The sequence below is a fragment of the Nomia melanderi genome, chromosome 11 (genome assembly GCF_051020985.1).
Source record: "Nomia melanderi isolate GNS246 chromosome 11, iyNomMela1, whole genome shotgun sequence".
Lineage (NCBI taxonomy): Eukaryota > Metazoa > Arthropoda > Insecta > Hymenoptera > Halictidae > Nomia > Nomia melanderi.
This window is the reverse complement of record NC_135009.1, coordinates 7,025,424-7,044,107: the sequence shown is the minus strand read 5'-3', so window position 1 is coordinate 7,044,107 and position 18,684 is coordinate 7,025,424. Positions and strand designations below refer to the sequence as shown.

General features: G+C 36.6%; 2 protein-coding genes across 6 annotated transcripts in view; one reads left to right on the top strand and one right to left on the bottom strand.

The window, feature by feature from the left end:
• The window catches only part of LOC116428851 (monocarboxylate transporter 10), a 189,355-nt gene extending 179,513 nt beyond the window's left edge, over positions 1-9,842 (top strand). For all 4 annotated transcript variants that reach the window (XM_031981010.2, XM_031981011.2, XM_031981008.2 and 1 more), the window contains one exon: positions 255-9,842. In XM_031981010.2, the coding sequence (XP_031836870.2) occupies positions 255-676 (422 nt within the window). In that variant the 3' untranslated portion in view covers positions 677-9,842. The remainder of the gene's footprint in view (positions 1-254) is intronic.
• A 1,878-nt stretch (positions 9,843-11,720) lies between these two features.
• LOC116428856 (sex-regulated protein janus-A) overlaps positions 11,721-18,684 on the bottom strand; it is a 105,622-nt gene continuing 98,658 nt past the window's right edge. For both annotated transcript variants that reach the window (XM_031981018.2, XM_031981019.2), the window contains exons 3-4: positions 13,697-13,824; positions 11,721-11,911 (exon numbers count right to left, since the gene is read on the bottom strand). In XM_031981018.2, the coding sequence (XP_031836878.1) occupies positions 11,819-11,911; positions 13,697-13,824 (221 nt within the window). In that variant the 3' untranslated portion in view covers positions 11,721-11,818. The remainder of the gene's footprint in view (positions 11,912-13,696; positions 13,825-18,684) is intronic.

Here is an 18,684-nt window from a genome sequence, read left to right as displayed (position 1 = left end):
AAGCTTCAAAGACTCAATCTTTAAGAGTTAGCTTTGTAGTTTCGAAGGTTCGAGCTTTACAGAACTTTAAGCTTTCAAGACTTAGTCTTTAAGATTGCATTTTAAAGTTTGAAAGATTTTGTCTTTAAGTTTGACCTTGGAAGCTTCGAAGACTAGAGCTCTATAGAACTCTAGCTTTCAAGACTCAGTCTTTAACTTGATTATTGTAGCTTTGATGACCCCAGCGTTTTGCAACACTACTCTCAATCTTCCAGGTTACATGAACGCGTACATACCAAGGGTGGGTTACTACGCGTGCACGTTAAGTTCCTTGTGCGGTGCAGCATTGCTCTTCCTGGTCGGATCCGGCCAGCAGCCAGCATCACCGACAGTGCTACCGGACCCGCACATCTCCACTACAGCTGTCCCGCCACCTCGCACTTGCCCGCCGCCGCCAAGGCCCAGGCTGCCCAAGTCCCAGTCCCTCCACGTGCCACTGGACATCGACGACAACCTGCGCGAGAGGGACATCGACAGGATGCACACTGCCGAACACTACTACCAGCCGCAGTTCTACGGTCCCCTCAGACCCAGCAAAAGCGTTCCTGAGGGTTTAAGCCATCACGACTCGTACAGGAGCAGACCAAGGCGCCATCGTGACGTCACCGTGATCGAGCAGATTACCACCAGCGTTTAAAATCTTATATACTCGTACTGGAGGAATCTGTTTTTGAATTTCGAGCAGGAAGCTCTTTGATGGAGATCGAGCTTGAGGCTCAGTTGGATCTGAGGGTCCTTAGGAATTTTAGGGGACATGGATGATGGAGGACGAGGTTAGATTTTGGGCATTGGGTTTGGGTTTGATATAATGAGGATTTTGGGAGTTTATAATAGATGGGAATAGGATTTGTGGTACAAGAAGTGACTGTTTGGTTAGTGTATTTTTATTAAATTGTGGAAATATTAGTAATTTGGAGTATTTGATTATGTGATATTTGAATTACTTTATATTTGAGGTGGAAATTAGGATATGGGAAATAGGCTTCTAGTTAATTGTTCTATCTGATTACAATTTTCCTGTGCAATTAGTAAAATATACATTGTTCAGGAACAATGTGTTTGTTTAAATTAGCTTATGAAAATTTTTAACGCGAGAACCGAGGTTCGATTCAATTGTGTTTTTAATTAAGCCAGAATCGGGCGAGACTTTGTTCGGTTCGGTCTCATTAAAATCACCGAAAAACAAAAGAAGTTTATTGCATTCCGTCAACCTATATTTCATTGTTTTCCACGTTCATCGAAGTTATAAACGAGTAACGATCCGCGGCGGGTTTAATATATGAAAAGGCGCGCGACATTCACAATGGGGAACGGCGGAAGTGTTGTTGAGGGCCAAAAGAGTATCCGCGGGTTTTCATTAACACTAGCACTTCCAGACTACCCTTTGAAGATTACTATTTTATAATTATTAAAATTGTGCGTTGAGACGCTTCATTAAAATCTGAAATCTAAAATCAACTTTTGTATTTTCACGGATACAGCAATGGAAGGTACCTCAGAACTCGACAAATATAATTCACTTTAATTTTAATTCTTCAATTTATCCAAGACATAATTACATTACAATTAACAACATTACCAATCAATAAAATTACCACCCTGTCACTTTATTTGTTCGGTAGTTCTAGTGTCAAAAATAGACATAAACAAACGAAGCATGCGAATTCAATTTAAAATTCTCATCGCGAATCTGACACAATATTATTGGGAAAAAGGTTAAATCGGATAATCGAAGCTTATCATCATATTTATATTATTATATTTATAGTAAGTCAGGGAAAGATGGCCCACTTTTTTTAAAAAAACGTCATAATCATGTTTATTCATTTAGATTACGGAAATTAGTTTAAAGATAAACAATTAAAATACACATTTGCGTTATTGGAATCAATCAGAATTGTCTTAAACATTAATTAAATAATGTTCATGAAATTCAATGCTTGTCAAATTGACGCGTTCCGTAAACCTGGTGTTAATACCTTACAAAAAGGAACCACATTCATGAAAATAAATACATATAAAAAGAACAATTAAATAAAAATCTGTGCAAGGTTCAGTATACCTCTAAAAAGCGATTGAAAATACAGACACTTAACAATCTAAACAAAACGGGGCCATCTATCCTGTAATTACCTACACGATTATCTATTATATTAACGTTATTCTATTATATTGTGAAGCGTTTATAGATCGATTGCCACGGTTCTTTCGGAGATCGGTTCTGATCGTTATTCCAAAATTCGCCGCGATCGGATCCTCGGCGCGCGCAATATCCGTGGACAATACGGCGGCAGCTATTATCGCGAGACACGGCATTCAGGATACTCCGCGTGGATGGCTGACACCGAAATCGCGCGTCATCGGAAATTCGATTGGACCGGGATCCCGGGGCAGGCCTGGCCAGGTGACGCGTGTCAACACCATCGAGCCTCGTATAAGATTACCGCTCGGTCAAACCACGGTGATTGCGTTCGGCCGCCGGTAAATTTCGCGTTTCGAGGTGGCCTGCTGCTGCTGTTTGCTCGCGAGCCTCGCCGACGATGAATATCTCAGCCGCGATTGAAAATTTTAACACTAAAACTACCGAGCAGTTAAATTGAAATTCTTCTATAGAAACTTCAAGAGCGCATCTATTGAGACTTTAATTGATTTATAATTCAATTAACGTATTGCTAAATCAGTTTGTATAATTATTTTCTAGAAGAACACCTATTGTTTTTATAATAGTTGCAAAATGAAGCAATCAGGAATGGATCATTTTTGACCCGTCTTGTAAGTTTAGTGTTGAATTTGATTTAAAAGTCTGTAGTTTATTTCTCATATCAATTCTTATATTGCGCAATTAATCAGTTTTTCGATTTTTGTCTTTCCTTTTGTTTCTGTTTCCGTTAAAACAATTTATCGTTGATATTTTAAATTTATTTTATCGTATTATTTTGAATAAATTCACCATCCGACGTATCAGAAACGTAGCTACCTCTTTTGTTTTCCTTTAGAAAGATATCTGTCTCGAAGGAGGTTAAACAGGGATCAATTTTTTGAAGTTTCTGAATCGGATGGGTGTACAAAATGAAATTGGACTTTGAGATTCGGTTGATTGTTAATGTTTTGTTTGTCATGGAATTCTTGGAATTTTCGTTGATGGGTTTAATAGGAAATTGGGTTTCGAGATCGGGTTAATTGTTAACTGATTGAGTTTGGTTGGAATGAATATTGATAATAGTTATCTTGAAGATTGAAAGTGCTTTGTTGTGATCTTAGATGTTTCTGTTTTGTAATTTAACTTTTTTATGATTTTCTAATTCAACTCCATTACTATTCTATGATTGAGCTTTTTTGTTATTTTGTGATTTAATTTCCTTATTATTCTTCTATAATAGATTTATTGTTTTATATATTTTTCTTCTATTGCTTTATATTTTAACTTTCTTATTACTTTATAATCAAGCATTTTTACCATTCACATTTTTACTATTTCCCTTTTTTACTATTTTACTATATGTAATATAGAGACTTAATTGGATAAAACTCGTTAATTGACTGGAGCCTGAACGACGCCGGAACAGATATCAAACGTAGATGTGTTATGTAAGTTAATAATAATACAGTGTTCGGAAGGGGCGATATTGTTAATAAAAGCTGTCGATGATAGGCAGAACGACTCGCATAAATCAAAACGCAGAATGGGATATACTTTAGGGAAATGAATCTCAGACTGTTGAAGTATCGTTAAGAGGATTAATGAACTTCGCCAATCGATGGCGGAGGCGATGGTATTAGTGTGTACGTAAACGGAATTTATATAGTTTATCTACAATTAAATTATCAGAGTAAGTTAGGGAAATACTTATCCGTGTTAATAGTTTCTTAGGTACAATATTACTGCGAGGGAAATATCGATCTATTCTCCATGAACTGTTACAATTAATTCTCTACTAATCAATTTATCCAATCAGCTCCATTACATCAATATAAACTGAAACCTTTTAACTTCAATCTTTCCAGATTCCCTGTATGTTCACCTTCTTTAAACTATCAACCAAAATTTTCATTTTATTTTCTTCGATACAAGATTAATTATTCTTTTGTATTATTTCATTCTTAATAAATTACAGATTTTATACTTCGATAATTGGAAAGTAATGATATAGTAAGACACTTTGTTTAAAACTTCCCTTTAGCGAAAATATGGATGTTTCACTTTACAAATCATCAGTCTTACGAAATCAACCTATAACGATGAAAATTGACAGAAATCTTTATGGTTCAATTGTGAATCGTAGGTCATGGATCGATACTTCCCTCCCGTGCGTGTTCACGAAATAAAGTAACACCTTAGGACACTAATGAGAACGCGAAAGAAAAGTGAAGGTATAGATCGACGGCGTGGGAAAAGTTAAGTTTCTAGAGTGAGAATGATATATCGAAACAAAAAAGAAAAATGAAAAAATGAACGGAGCTGGTCTCCGGAGATTGCCAACACGAGTCGCTAGTCGAAAGTTCGTTTACGTCTAAGGTGCAGTAGAGAACCTCGAAAGTAAGTACAACTTAGGAACAATTACGCATATTATACCGGGAAGAGAATCAAAGAGTGCGAGCGAACAAAAGAAATGGAGATCAAACATTGACACTAGAACTACCACACAGGTGAAAATGACCAATTCCTGGTTTCTTCTTCTTGCAATTATTGGAAAGGTAAAACAAATCATTCTCTGAGAAATTACTAAAGAAACTGATTTAGCAGAACGGAAACTGAATTATAAATCAATAGAAATCTCAATAAATGTTTGAAATTTCTATGGAAAAATGTTCAGAGGTCAATTTGACTGCTAGATAGTTCTAGTGTTAAGTGACCGAGCACACACGGTCGAAACGATCTTATCTAGTCGACGAATTTTTTCTGTATCTCGTATGTATTTATATCTGGAAGCTCAATTGTTGTCCCTGCTAGAGGGACAATCGTCGTTTCGAATTCCAAAAAAGAAAAACAGAAAAAAATGAGGTATAGACTCCAGAAGCTTCGGAGAAAAATTGTACACCCTGCAGCAACAAGTATTCTACCCTTAGCTGATTAAAGGTTCACCAGGATTCTGATAGTACTTGCAATTCGAATTATCGTCTAAGGATCGACTGGACACTTGGGTCGGTATTAACCTTTGATTGGTGTTGAGCATTTATTATTAATTATAAGGTTACAATTAATGATAATTAATTCGTTAGTTTTGGCAATTGGTTTAATTACACTTATGCGATTAAGTGTAGTTAATTGTAGTAATTATTATTTCTTGATATAATAACTTTGTTCATTGAAACAAGGGAATAGAAAAATATTCCATGGACACTGGATCCACCATCTTGATTTTCACGATTACATGAATTGTCTATTTTCCCGAACTTCTTTTCATTTCTGGATCCGCCATCTTGATTTCCACGTTAACCTGAATTTTCAAAGTGGCACGTCTTCTGTACAATTGTTTTCCAACTAAATCGACCATTTTGATTTTCACGATTTTTTCACTGCAAAATATTGAAAAATCGAACGAACTCTCAAAAAAAAGAACAAGATCTTCTCACGAACACACAGCACCAATTAAACGTTACACTCTATTCCTATTAGCAAGTAAAAAGAGAGAAAGCATCAACCGAAGACTTTGATACGGTAACACACTCATCAAAACGGTAAATGATTAGTACCTGAATATTAAATGTTCTAGGTTTACACGACTATTAACCGCGCGAGGATCATTTGATTGTCACCGAAGATCGTTTTTACATGATAGATTTTATTGCGAACCGCTGCGTCGTGGCGTACGAAGCCTCCCGATCGATTCTCGAAGAAAAGGATTCCTGTTAAGGACGAAAGGATCTAGCGAGACTGTGAACTTATGAAATTTTGCGAACAAGATCCGCTTTTTTAGTCGTTTCTACAGACACCTCTGCTATTCACTGTCGCTCAACCTTTCAACTGTGTATTCGCCAAACGTGATCGAAATTCGAGACGAATTGAATTAACACTGAAACTACCGCACCCGTCAAGATGGCGGGTTTCAATTTTCTTATTTCGCAGGTATTGATATCTCGAAAGTGATAAACATTTGCAATGATTTGTAAAATAAATAATTTCACTTCAATACTATAATGAATATATGAAGATATCGGAAGAAATCTATTGTTACAATTTTTATAAGGATTACGTATTGATGAATGAAATGCTCGGTAGTTTTAGTGTTAATGTAGCGAATGCTGTACAATGGGTCGTATGCATGAACAATAAATTACAAGTTTTCACTAAGTATTTTGGAAGTAAACACTTGGTTCTATGTGCATAAGGAATGAAGTATTTATTGGAAACAAGTATTTGTTGAACTTGTTTGATAAATGAAAATAAAATTTAAGTTTGTGTACATAACATTTGGTATTAACCTCTCAGGCACGGCTGAATTTTGCGCGAGGCTGTTTCTCTGTACGGCAGAGTTCAACACGAATTACGTGTAAACGATACAGCACTACCATGTGTGCTGTTCTCCATGCGAGTACATTGGAATAAAATTTTTGATGATTAAATTATAATTTTTCTTAAAGATATGATACACATAATTTAACTTTAACAATTAACTTTAATAATTAATAATACAATTGGGTATGTAACACATAAACCTACATCACAATCTTCACACTCGTAGCGCGATCTTCGTCTTATATCGTTCTTTGAACATACGATACAAATTTTGTAACGTTGTTTTAGATGTTTCGGACTTACAATACGATGGAAAATGTTTTTCGGATAGTCTGAATGATAGTCTATAGTGGCGCGTCGTACCTAAGAGGTTAACTAGACACATCAAGTAAATAGTACTGTAATTTGAAATATACCACTCGTCTGTCGTAATTTTTATAAATATTTACGAATATTTTTGAATATTTTTATTTATGAATATTATATTTATGAATATTTTTATGAATATCTAGTACTACAGTAAAATTAAATAAATCTATCATTTGGTATTACTCATGCTCAATACTTCATTAGAATTAGTTAAATTGAATTAAAATTAATTAGATAATTAATTATTTTCCAATGATTAACTTTCGTTTTTATCGGAACTTTATTTTAACGTTGTATGCTACAACAAATTCTCTGTTTAATGTCATCATGCTAATATCGTGATATTAACAATCCTCCACATTGTGTGCAATTAAATAATATCCACATACGACCCAATGATACACTTCCATATTGCACGGTTTGTACCGGACATTACAATTCCATGAAACAGAAAAATCCCCTATCGTATGAGCACGAAAACGAAGTACTATCGACAAACGAAACTGAATTTCAACGACGTTCCCAGTTAAGAGGTTAAATCAATGCTACATTGTTCGAACTTACCCGGACATCGTCCTGTTAATTGCTTCGTAATGATTCGCATTAAGAATGCATGGAAACAGTCCGAAGTTGAAACTTCCAGAACCTCCTTTGAAATGTACAACCCTTGGACAGCGAATTTTATGCATTTATGTAAATAGTGCATAGAATATGCATCAGAGAAATGGGCACAGGAATTTCAGAATTTTATCAAAATTCTTAAGATACGAAGTCAATTTATGCAAAGTACCGACTCTAAACTCCAATTTCTTTCGATTCCTACAAGTTATTTCTCTATTTAATTACTATATATACACATAATTATATAATTATTCAATATTTATTTAAGACACTTTAAGAAATGTTTATTTTGTATAAAAATTCGCTGTCTAAACTCACGTTTCGACAAATTCCCTTTTATATCCCATTCTCGATGTAGATCTGATTTCTAAGATGAATGTTCGGAGGATTCATTTGCTCGCTCGTGAAACCAAAATGGCGGCGAGGGGCGCTCTTTGATCGATGAATGTCCGGTAACTTTATTTCTACGCGCCTTGGAGCTATTGAACTATTGGAAGCCATTGAAACTAGAAAAGCACAAGAATTCAAAGTTACAGGATGTTCGTTTACCTCGCAGCCGTTTAAAACACTTCGAAAGTTACTCGAAGCACTTCTGTAATCGTTTAATCGTGTAAATCGTAGATTCCCAGAAGCGGAAGTTCCGCTCGACGGAAACGGAGGCGAACGAACGCGATTCGTTTCGAATTCTTCATTCCTCTCTGTGGTGAATTGTTTGTATACTGCCAATTTTTATAGGACACCGCATATAATAATGTTTCAAACACAAACACACATACACATACAGACACAGAAACGAATATACATACACCAAGAGTCACATATTTCAGTGTAAACCCGAGTGTGCGAACAGGCGACCCAAGAACCAACAATGCTTGCTCGTTAACGGGGTTAGTCCTTCACACTTTGATAATTGTTCTTTGGGAGTTTCCGTCAGAAGCAGCAGGAAGGTAATGGAAAATCGTGGTGTTTCATATTCTTATATGAAAAGCGTGTATTATTTGTGAGTCGAAAGGTTAAATACCATAGTTTTACTTTGCAATTCGAATTTTAATATTGTCGAATTCTAATATTAAAAAAATGAATCGAATTAAATAGGAACTATGCATCGATTTCGAAGAGAAATATTAATCCATCTTTCAAATTTAGACTTAAAAACCATCTTTAAATCTCAATTAAAAAATTCAATGTCTAATCAAATTGAAATTTGAAATTTGAAGTTTGAAATTTTAACCGTAATTTTTTTTTTTAATAATTCCGTGATTACTAGCAATGGTGCCAATAAAAGGGTTTCCAAAGCAAGGAGATCGCAAAAAAATCGAGGTTTCTACAAAAACGGCATCCACCGAACACAACGCTCGAATGCATTCTCATCGAAAAACATTGAACTCTCAATTTCCATGTAAACTGCGAATCCCCGCACAAATTCAATAATTTCCAGAGCAAAATTAAAAGAGAAGTCCCCTCGGAAACTTCAACAAACAACACATAAAATATTAAAACCGTTCGATCCTTCCTTCGTTTCGCATTACAGAATTTCCATTGGAACCGCCTAAGACTTAATGAATCACGATCTATTTGATTATCAATGAACAAAAGATGTATGCTTAAAAAGATGTGAACGACGGGCGAAGGTAAAGCGACATTTTGAAAACACGGCGAGCGAAGATTGAAACTTCCGGCGGAAGCGTCGCTGAGCCAAGACTGTTGACTTCGAACTGTTCTATAGAATCGTATTAAACTTTTCGTAGGAGAAACGGAGGCTGAGCTTTACAGGACGTATTTGCACAATCACAAATAGACTTCGAAACGGAAAGTCATTTCAACATCGACACTCCCTCTCCCCTCTCCCCTCTCCCCATCCCACAACCTGCTCCCGAGAATCTCTGTTAGATGTATTTCGAGAAATCTCTGATATGTATACAATTATATATATATTATATATATACATGTATATATAACGATATATACATACCGATTCGTGAACAAAGCTTCTTGTAAACATTTACGATCATTTTCTTCGCCTTGTAAATACGTATACAAGGTAACTCCCCCCCTCATCCCCGATTTATGAAACGTTGAGCATTTTGTAAAGTTTTATAAATAGTTCTATGTAGTTGAACAGCTGGACCAATAAAACGTATATCCAATTGTACGTGTCTATTATTCTTCTCTTTGTTCTTCTTGTCTTGTCAAGTGAATGGATGTGAATATTTATTGTGTATCGAACGGAGATATTTAACGAGATAAGAAAGTGGATTCGTTGCTGGAGCATTACGCGTAAGAATCGTTTTGGCAAATAGTGTATGAGTGGAAGGTTAATGCTAGAGCAACCGAGGATTTAACATGATTAGTATGTGATCCGTATGAACATTGAAACGATAGATTTTTTTCCGGTTTGTTTGAGTATTCATTATAGCATCGCAGCGAAACGGATGGTTAATACCTTTAAGATATCGGTAGTCATTAAATGAGAAAACTGAAACCCGTCATTTGAACGGTCGCGGTTACCTAGTGTTAAGTAATTATAAAATAAACACGAGAAATAGAATATAATTAATTATTCTCGAAATATGAAATATTATTGCCTTGAACGTGATTCGGATTACTGCATTTTAGAACCCCATTGGTTTCATAGATTTCCAGACGATTTATAATCCTTATCGTTTCTATTCTATCACACAATTCCCACGAATCTGTATTGCCTGGAAATTCGAAAGGTTTCCATTCGCCAAACAATTTCCAGTTATTTCATCTCCGACTGTAAACCGAATACGATCCTTCCATCGATGAAAGTTATGGTTTTTATTCCCGTGATCACGTGACGGGAACAGCTTCGAGTAAAACCGTAAATGGTCCGTTTTAATGCTTCTCGCTTCCGTTGGCGCGGCAATTTCCGCGAATCTGCATCGCTAACCCCGAACAATAGCTGAAACAGGAATAAAATAATAACGAGTTCCGGCGCGGCTTGATAAAAAGGGAAACACGCCGGAAAGTTCGCCACGCGGCGAACGCTGACTCTGGAACCGCGAAATTCGCTGGGCAAAAGAAGAAAAAAAACCTATGAAGAGGCGCCGGAGAAGAAAACTGGGAAACGAACTTGGCCGGAACAACGGCAACCCTTTATTTCCTTCCCTTTAGCTGTTTTTTTCGCAAGGAACGCTGTTCTTTTTGTGCGCAGTGCGAATAAACGTTTGCTGGAAATTGCGAACTTTCTGAACCTCTTGCCCTATAATTTATTTCTCAACTGTGATCGATACAACTACTTTGCCGTTAATTGATTGAAAAAAAGAGAAGTATTCTAGACATGCTCTATGTCTATGTTTGCTTTGAAGTATAATTATTGATGATAAAATAATAATATTTAATTTGAATTCAAGAGAATCAGGTAATATTTATACTTGTTGAATTTTGTTTATAATTTTCAAGAGTCGATCATGTGGTTATGGGGCAGTGGGTTAACTCGAAAGTTAGGTGAATTGAAGTAAAATAGTTGTATAATGTTTAATATTGAACAATAAATATTTAATATATTTTTCTGCTACTGTATTGCTATATTATTATTTATCTATATCAAAGGGTCGAATCATTTTTCATTTTGAAGCTTTACCGAGCTTAATTGTTGTTGTTAAACTGGAAATGATCATTTAATAAAATTAAGGAGATCGGAAAATTTAATATTGAGACAATGAAATAAAAAAGAACACGTTGTTAATTGATTTATTTGTACTTATTTATACTGTGTTGGAAAGATGGTAAATGACGCCGCATTGGTAAAGGGGTTGCATAACCTAACCGGTGTCTGGCAAAAATTTACATCGGATGTTCAGTCTAGTCTATCTCTCGTCGGTGATCCAGTCTATTCTATCTTTCGTCGATGATCTAGTCTATCCTATCTCTCGTCGGTGATTAACCACTGTCGATATAGATGTTTCCGACACCCCTTTTAACAGACGAGACTTATTTCAGTTATCAGTTTCCAGTATTCTACGTTAGATGGCACTGGAAGTACTCTTCGAATTACAACTAATTAATAATTAAGCTTGTCCGATGAAATCAATTCCAATTACGCGATTTAATTATTGGTCGATGTTTAGGGCGTCAGCGAATTTACGTTGATCGAAATGTGAATGATTGGTCCAGTAATTTGTATTGATAATCGGCTGGTGTCATGAATAATCGGAATATCGGTAAATGTCAGGATCAGATTAAATTACATGGTAACGCAACCGCAGTGTATCGTTATAAATAGTTGGCTTTATTCAGATATTGTTAAAAGTATTATTGTTGCGTGTTATTTTTTATAATTAGAGACTTTTTTCTCCTTTATCTCCCTTAGTAGCCCTCGTCTGAACAAGTAATTGTGTAATCAGGATACTTCTCCTTCAACAGTCCGCCGGACACCTCATGGTCTGCTTTTCCAAAGCCCTGAAAACCAATAAAACAAAATACAATGATTATTTAAAAAAAACTGTTATCTTCATTAACCCTAGAATACCCAACCATTTGCAATCAGATTGCAGATCTTTATGGAAAACTCGAAAAATATTACACAGAATACATGCAATACGAGAAAATGCATTTTACAATATTTTGGGGAAAAACTATTTTGCGTCGTAATTTTACTTCTCCAATTACGTTCTTAAAAATCTGAATTTGCATAAAAACCCGCTATCTATTTAGAATAATTTATTCATAACTTCTTCTTCACTGTCTATACACTTCACGAAATTACTTTGCAACTTCTCAGAAAAACATCCTTATAATTTCGATAACAGTGAAACGAAAGTTTTCGAATGGCTCACTTTCATCTATCCGGTAATTTTACCGTTAATTACAAACGCTTCAATTGCAAGGAGCGCAAAAACCGCGTTCCCGTCCGTGCAAAGGATGTCAGTGAATCAATTGCCAACTCGTTCTCAATCCGTGGTAAGAAAAAACCAGTCCCGAGGCGGCGTTGAAATTGCTTTCTCTCGGGGATGGTTCATTCTACATTTTACAAGCCCTTAAACAGTCCATCGAAGGGGCTCCAGCTATATTTTTCAACGCTTTAGTCGTCTTTGATAATCGTGCATCTCTCGGAATCATGAATATTTCCGGTTCAAGTGACAACCTCGCGCTCGCACGAGCGGCGAGGATTAATTGAATCAATCCCCTATGCTAATCGCTCGAAATCGCGCAGACTCTCGCCAAGTTTTCCCCGCAAACAAGATTTCTCGCAAAATCCAATTTCATCCACCTCCGCCCCGCAATTCTCATCTAATTTCGATCCGACCCGACTTTCGCGTTCGACTCGACCACGGAATCAATATTTTATCTCAACATCTCGGCTTGTCGCAGCGAATTTTTCGGCATCCATAGTTGTTCGAAGTTTAATTAGCGGAATAAGCGGTAAGTTTAAGGGCCACCGGTTGAAATTAATCATTCCAAACCTTCTGAAATAATGTTTACCACCTTTGTGTTGAGCAACGAACACTTCGTCGAACTAAATCTTCCGGCAAATAGTACTACAATTTATACTAAAATTCACAAAGAAACTTAAAATTACATTTACCGAGCAGTCGAATTGACTTTATTTAATTCTCTTGTAGAAACTCATCGAAATTTCGAAGCATTTGTAACTCAGTGTGCGCATTAGTGAATCAGTTTCTTTAATAACTTAAATATTTTTCAATACTTGTAGAAAACGAAATCATGAATCCATCGTTTTGATGCATGTAGTAATTAGATCTCGGAAATTAGAGGTTTAAAAGGGGGCAGTTAGAATATATATTTGTGTAATTACATCGATCAAAACCGACGTAAATATTTACCAAATAAAATATAACTTTATTCGGTAATCTGTCCACAATATCCAGTCGAAAGTAATGGATCTGAATGGACCATACATAATAGAATAACATCACAGGAAACATAAAATACTGTGTATCCGTTGTATGTTGATAAAATAAGGTAACTGCAATCTCAACATTTCTTAAATACACAATAAAATGGATTATACAGTAAGTAGAGTACTTTTGTGAATAACTGTATATAGATTGAAAGAGCAAGGTTATCGTCGAATTACTCGGGATTCAAAGTGTAAACTGTAAGCTCTCGAGGATTTCAAGTGTCGAGCACTTCGCGATGAGCCTGGGACGGTGTCGCGATGGGCTGATGGATAATCAATGAAGTTAACGCGGCTCATCGCGAGGAATTAGCTCTGCAATTCACCTGGGAATATCCGTAGACTTTGATGGTCCTTGCGTCGGGATCGTGCTCGATTCTTCCGCCGCCCAAGCATTTCGGTTTCAAGGAGGGATATGGTTCCAGTTGCTTGCAGGTTTCGTCGAAGATGTCCGCTGAAATAAAGAAAAAATTGCGACTTCGTCTTTAATAGATAATTTTGTATTGACTTCTGTTCGTGGGAATTATAGTTTATAGATGGTTAGGTATGAATTTATAGACTTACATTCTCAAAAAAACTAAAATCTAAATCTCTAGATTTTTAGATTTTTGGATTTCTAGATTTCTAGATTTCTAAATGTCTAAATTTCTGAATTTCTGAATTTCTAAATATTCAAGCGTTCAAATCAACTACATATTATCAATTATTACATTATTGTTACATCTCTCAAATTAAATATTTCATAAACCCTCTGTATCACACATATTTTTTAAATTCGTCACATCGCATACATTTCCTAGATCCCCCTCAGTTCAACGAAAAACCGTTACGTGCTTCTACACAACATTAACAAATCTCACTGAATTTCTATGAACTCCCGATTCAGCTTTTTAAATTTTCCCAAAAAATCTGAAATTTCAGGCGAAAGCCCTGAAAACAACATTTTAGAATTCCTGGGTCGCAAGGAGCACAGGCAAAAAAATGAATCGTCACGTGGAGACCTTCGACAAAAATAAAATCCTCTCCCCGACATCCGTTGAAACGATCATGGAAGCTCGCCCACCTTCTCTAGAGGATCATTCGGTCGCTTTGAATCAAAGCGTCCAAATGAATTCACAGGATTTCGATTGTTCGCCGAAAGATAAAGAGAGCAGGCGCTTTGTCAGCCGCGCAAAGGTAGTAGCGTTACCCATCGAATTCGGTTCTACGCGTGTCAGTTGATCAATGGGTTGGCCATGACATCCTTTGAGGTTGTCTGCTGTATCGCGTGTTAACGCTATGGGCATGGAACTACGAAGTTCCATAGGCGATCAAAGAATCAAGGATCAAGTGTGTAACAGAATGGCGAAGCCAACAAAAGAGAAGGGAAAGGGTGAACCTCCAACTCGATGGATCGAAGTTCGAACTTCTTGAAGAAAGAACACGTAGCTTTCTATTCTTGAATCACATTCTCTTTATAAGAGAACTTGAAGTCTGCAAGTGGCAACATCAAATTCTCCAGGAGCAAAACAGTTATCTAACATTGTAACATATAAAGTTACAAGGTTTTAAAAATTATTCGCAATTATAAGCAAAGATTACCGAAATGAGTCTATTGTCACAATTTCTGTGAGGATTAGATATTAACCCTTTGGCTTATGATATTATCTTCAACTACGATCGATACGACCATTGCGTGATTGATAATTTATTGGAAGAAGAGGAAAATTCTAGGTACATTATATATTTAGGTTTGCTCTGAAGTATAACAATTAATAACGAAAGAATAATATTTCATTTGATTGGATATTATAAGACAGGGGGTTAATCGCACTGAACTCGGCTGTTCTAGTGTTGATACTCTTAAGAGATCAACAATTGCGAAATAGGGAACTTAAAACTAGTCGTTTTAACTGGTTTCAATAATTCTAGTGTTAACTGTTCGAAATGGTTTTAAAAAATAAATGGTTTCACTCGAATACAATGAACATCTGAAGAAATCGAACAAAATCTATTGTTACAGTTTGCATTGCGATTGTCTCGGTAGCGATGAATTGAGGTCCGATTTTAATTAGTATTTCACTAGTTTAATAAATGAAATTGATATTAGCAGCAAGTTATGTTTACGTATCAAATCAAATAAGAGAATCTTACAAAAATGTTGTCTACGTTCAATAACGTTTCCCGTTATTTAATAACGTCTTCTTGCTATAGGAAAAATAGAGAAAGAAAATTTGTCAGTTTTGCCACTTACAGTGTTTTCTACGAGACTTCATCAATCGCTGAACATTATTCAACATCGATTTGTGTGAAGTCGTGGTAATTTGTCTCCTTTTGAATAGAGCGAAGGCCCTTTCCGCTTGTCGTTTTGATTCCCAGCCTAATTATCATTTCCAAAGGTAGCAAATTGATCGAATGAAGGTCTCACAGGAAAGCGGAATGAGATGAAAATTGTGTTACAATGGGCGGTTACATTCGTAATCAAGCGTGCGCTTCGTTTTCCATCGATTGTTCGATGGGTTCTCTTGTTTCAAACGCGACAACGGGCGTTATTATCGACGGAAATCGATAGGTTCGCGCGATTCAAAGAAAAAGAGGCAGGACTCCAGTACGAGGTCAGCCTCCTTTTTCTCGGTAAACCAGCTCATGTATATTAAATATGACTTTATTGTCCGGCGTTCGAGACGCACATAAAATTGGAATGAAACTGGAGAGCGAATCTAAATCGAAACATGTTGATTCCAGGATAAATCCCATTAAACTGTAGCCCCTTGTTCTATGATTACTTTCGCAATTGTGTTGGGCGAAACTAGTTTTTTGTTTCTAATTTATAGTTCACTAGAAAATGACAAAAATTATCTGCTAATTTCGTGGCTAAGTTTGCTCCGAAGCATTACACTCGGTAGCTTTGAGAAATAATGTTTCATTTGAAATCAAAACAGTTGAAAAATGTGAGAAAATTTGAAAACCTAAACAATGTCTAGAATCACTTAGAGCGATGTCTCAGATATGATTGAAATCTTAGATTAAAAGTTTTAAAAGAGATCTTCTCATTGCTTTCTGTTTGATAAATTGTTACGTTGGTATAATTGTAAGAACAGTATTTATTATTTTATTAGAAATTATTCTCAATTATCTGTTGTAAAATTAAATGGATATTGATATTGATATTTGCTCGATTCTGTTTGAAATTTCCGTGGCGAGTTTGACACTGTTTTGTTGGGCAATAGGTTAATTGACTTCTGTCAATTACTAATTGCAAATTTCTGCTACTAGAAGGGGATGAAAAAAATGAGGGAGAAGAATAAAGATAAACGTGTAGAGGAATGTGGCCACGAAGAAAAACGGACAAGTGACAAACGAGGCATTTCGGTCGCATCCCCGGGTTTGGTTTCCCTCGCTCGTAAACCCTTGACGGCGGAGCGTTTATCTTGGTCCATCTCGTCGTTGCGTGTCCCATTAATTCCATCTTCCCTTTGGAGCTTTGGCCGAGGGCTGGAAACCGGAAGAACACGGAACGATCTCGGATATGCGCGAAATAAAAATGAAAAATAAAGATAAAGGCTAAAGATAAAGGTGTTCAACGATATTCTACCGGAGATGGAGTACAGGATTAACCAGGGGATGTTTTTATTGTGGCGTGAGTTCATAGAGGATCGCGGTGTCTATGTTTTATTGAGGTAGACGTGAAGTTGTGATTGGTATACATGTGACTTCGCGATTGAAGTTAATAGAGTCGATATTATGGGATATATAAGCTAGATTTCTCGGTCGTCTCCTAAAACTGTGGAATTATCAATTTTGTAAGATTAAACTTTCGGAAGATTAAACTTTCCATGAATTGAAATTTTGAAAAATGGAACTTTCGGAAAACTGAATAAAAAACTCTCGAATAGCTGGGTTCGAATTATTCTTGTTATAACATATCATGTACCAAATTATAAATATTTTCAATTTTATTCTTTTTCTAGACAAAACATCAGTCAACACTGAACTATCTAGTACCGAAAGTTAAAACTCCTATCTCTTCGATGTATTAATATTTACTCTAACTCCTACAACAGAAAAGAAATATTACAATAAAATACCTCGCAATTTAAATATTCCAATCAAATATACCAACATTCCGGGAAAACCCGTAAGCATTTCCAACTCGACGATCACCATTAGTTTTGAGTGATCAGTAATCTCATCAACATCATCAGCCCGTGCATACCGAATCAAAAGGCAGATCACTGGTTAACCATTCTGGATGACTTCCATTAATTCGCGCGGAAGCGTACAGTGGATGATCACCGCGTAATTTACTCAGAGAAATCTCCGCGATCGAACGATGGTAAACGCAGCTTGCACGGGCCATTACTAAAATAAGAGCCGCCATCGTGCCGCGTAGTTGCGTCGCTTTAAAGCCCCCACCTTGAAACAAGCATTACTACATTTACAAGTGATGGGTTAGAGTCCTTCCACATTTCACGATACACGTTGCGCCCGAACAAAAACATGAAAAGATTTCAAATCCATTGCTTGTAGCCTGTGCCAACGCGTATGAGAGTTTTTATACCCATGCGGCGCAAACCCATCGATACAAGTGATGGGTTTGAATCTTCCAAGGTTTCACGATGCACGTTGCACTCAAGCAAAAACATGAAAAAGACTCAAACCCATCGGTTGCAGCGACGCCTGCATCGTCGCATGTTTCATCGTGTATGTGGGCCTTTATTTTATAGGCAGCAGGAAGCCATCGGTAACCATGCATCGTACGAGTCGACGGTAACAACATCAGCGGTGTAACGGGTGCAAGTCGGGAATTACCAGAAATCGATGGGAAAACGGCTGGTATCCTCTACAAGGCTGCTCTCTCAGCGGGTACTAAAAGCACGGCCGGGTAAATCGCTAAGTGCAAAACACGGTAAAGGTACAAGCCGAGCGGCTTCCGGTTGCCGGACGAAAGCAGCTACGTTCCGCTCGAGTCAGCTTCCGGTTTTGCGCCGCGAAACTCCGTGCCGATCTGTTCGCCGAATCTCTTTTCCCGGACGTTACATCGGCGATCTTCCTTCGAAAATGTTGTTTCTCCTTTTTTTGGATTTCCTTTTTAGTGAATTGGTAATCAATCGAACAATGACATTTGAGTTATCAAGTCTCAGTCTCAGACAGGTTTACTGGATTTTAAGATTTCAAGTTAATGGTACCAGGTCTTTGCTTATATTATGAACGTGATACATTTAATAATTGGAAGTCACACAAGTTTTCAACAGTAGTGCTTCGAATTGCTCGCAAATCCGTGACTTGGCGTGCGCAACATTTATTTCCTGAATGCAAAAATATCTCAGATTTT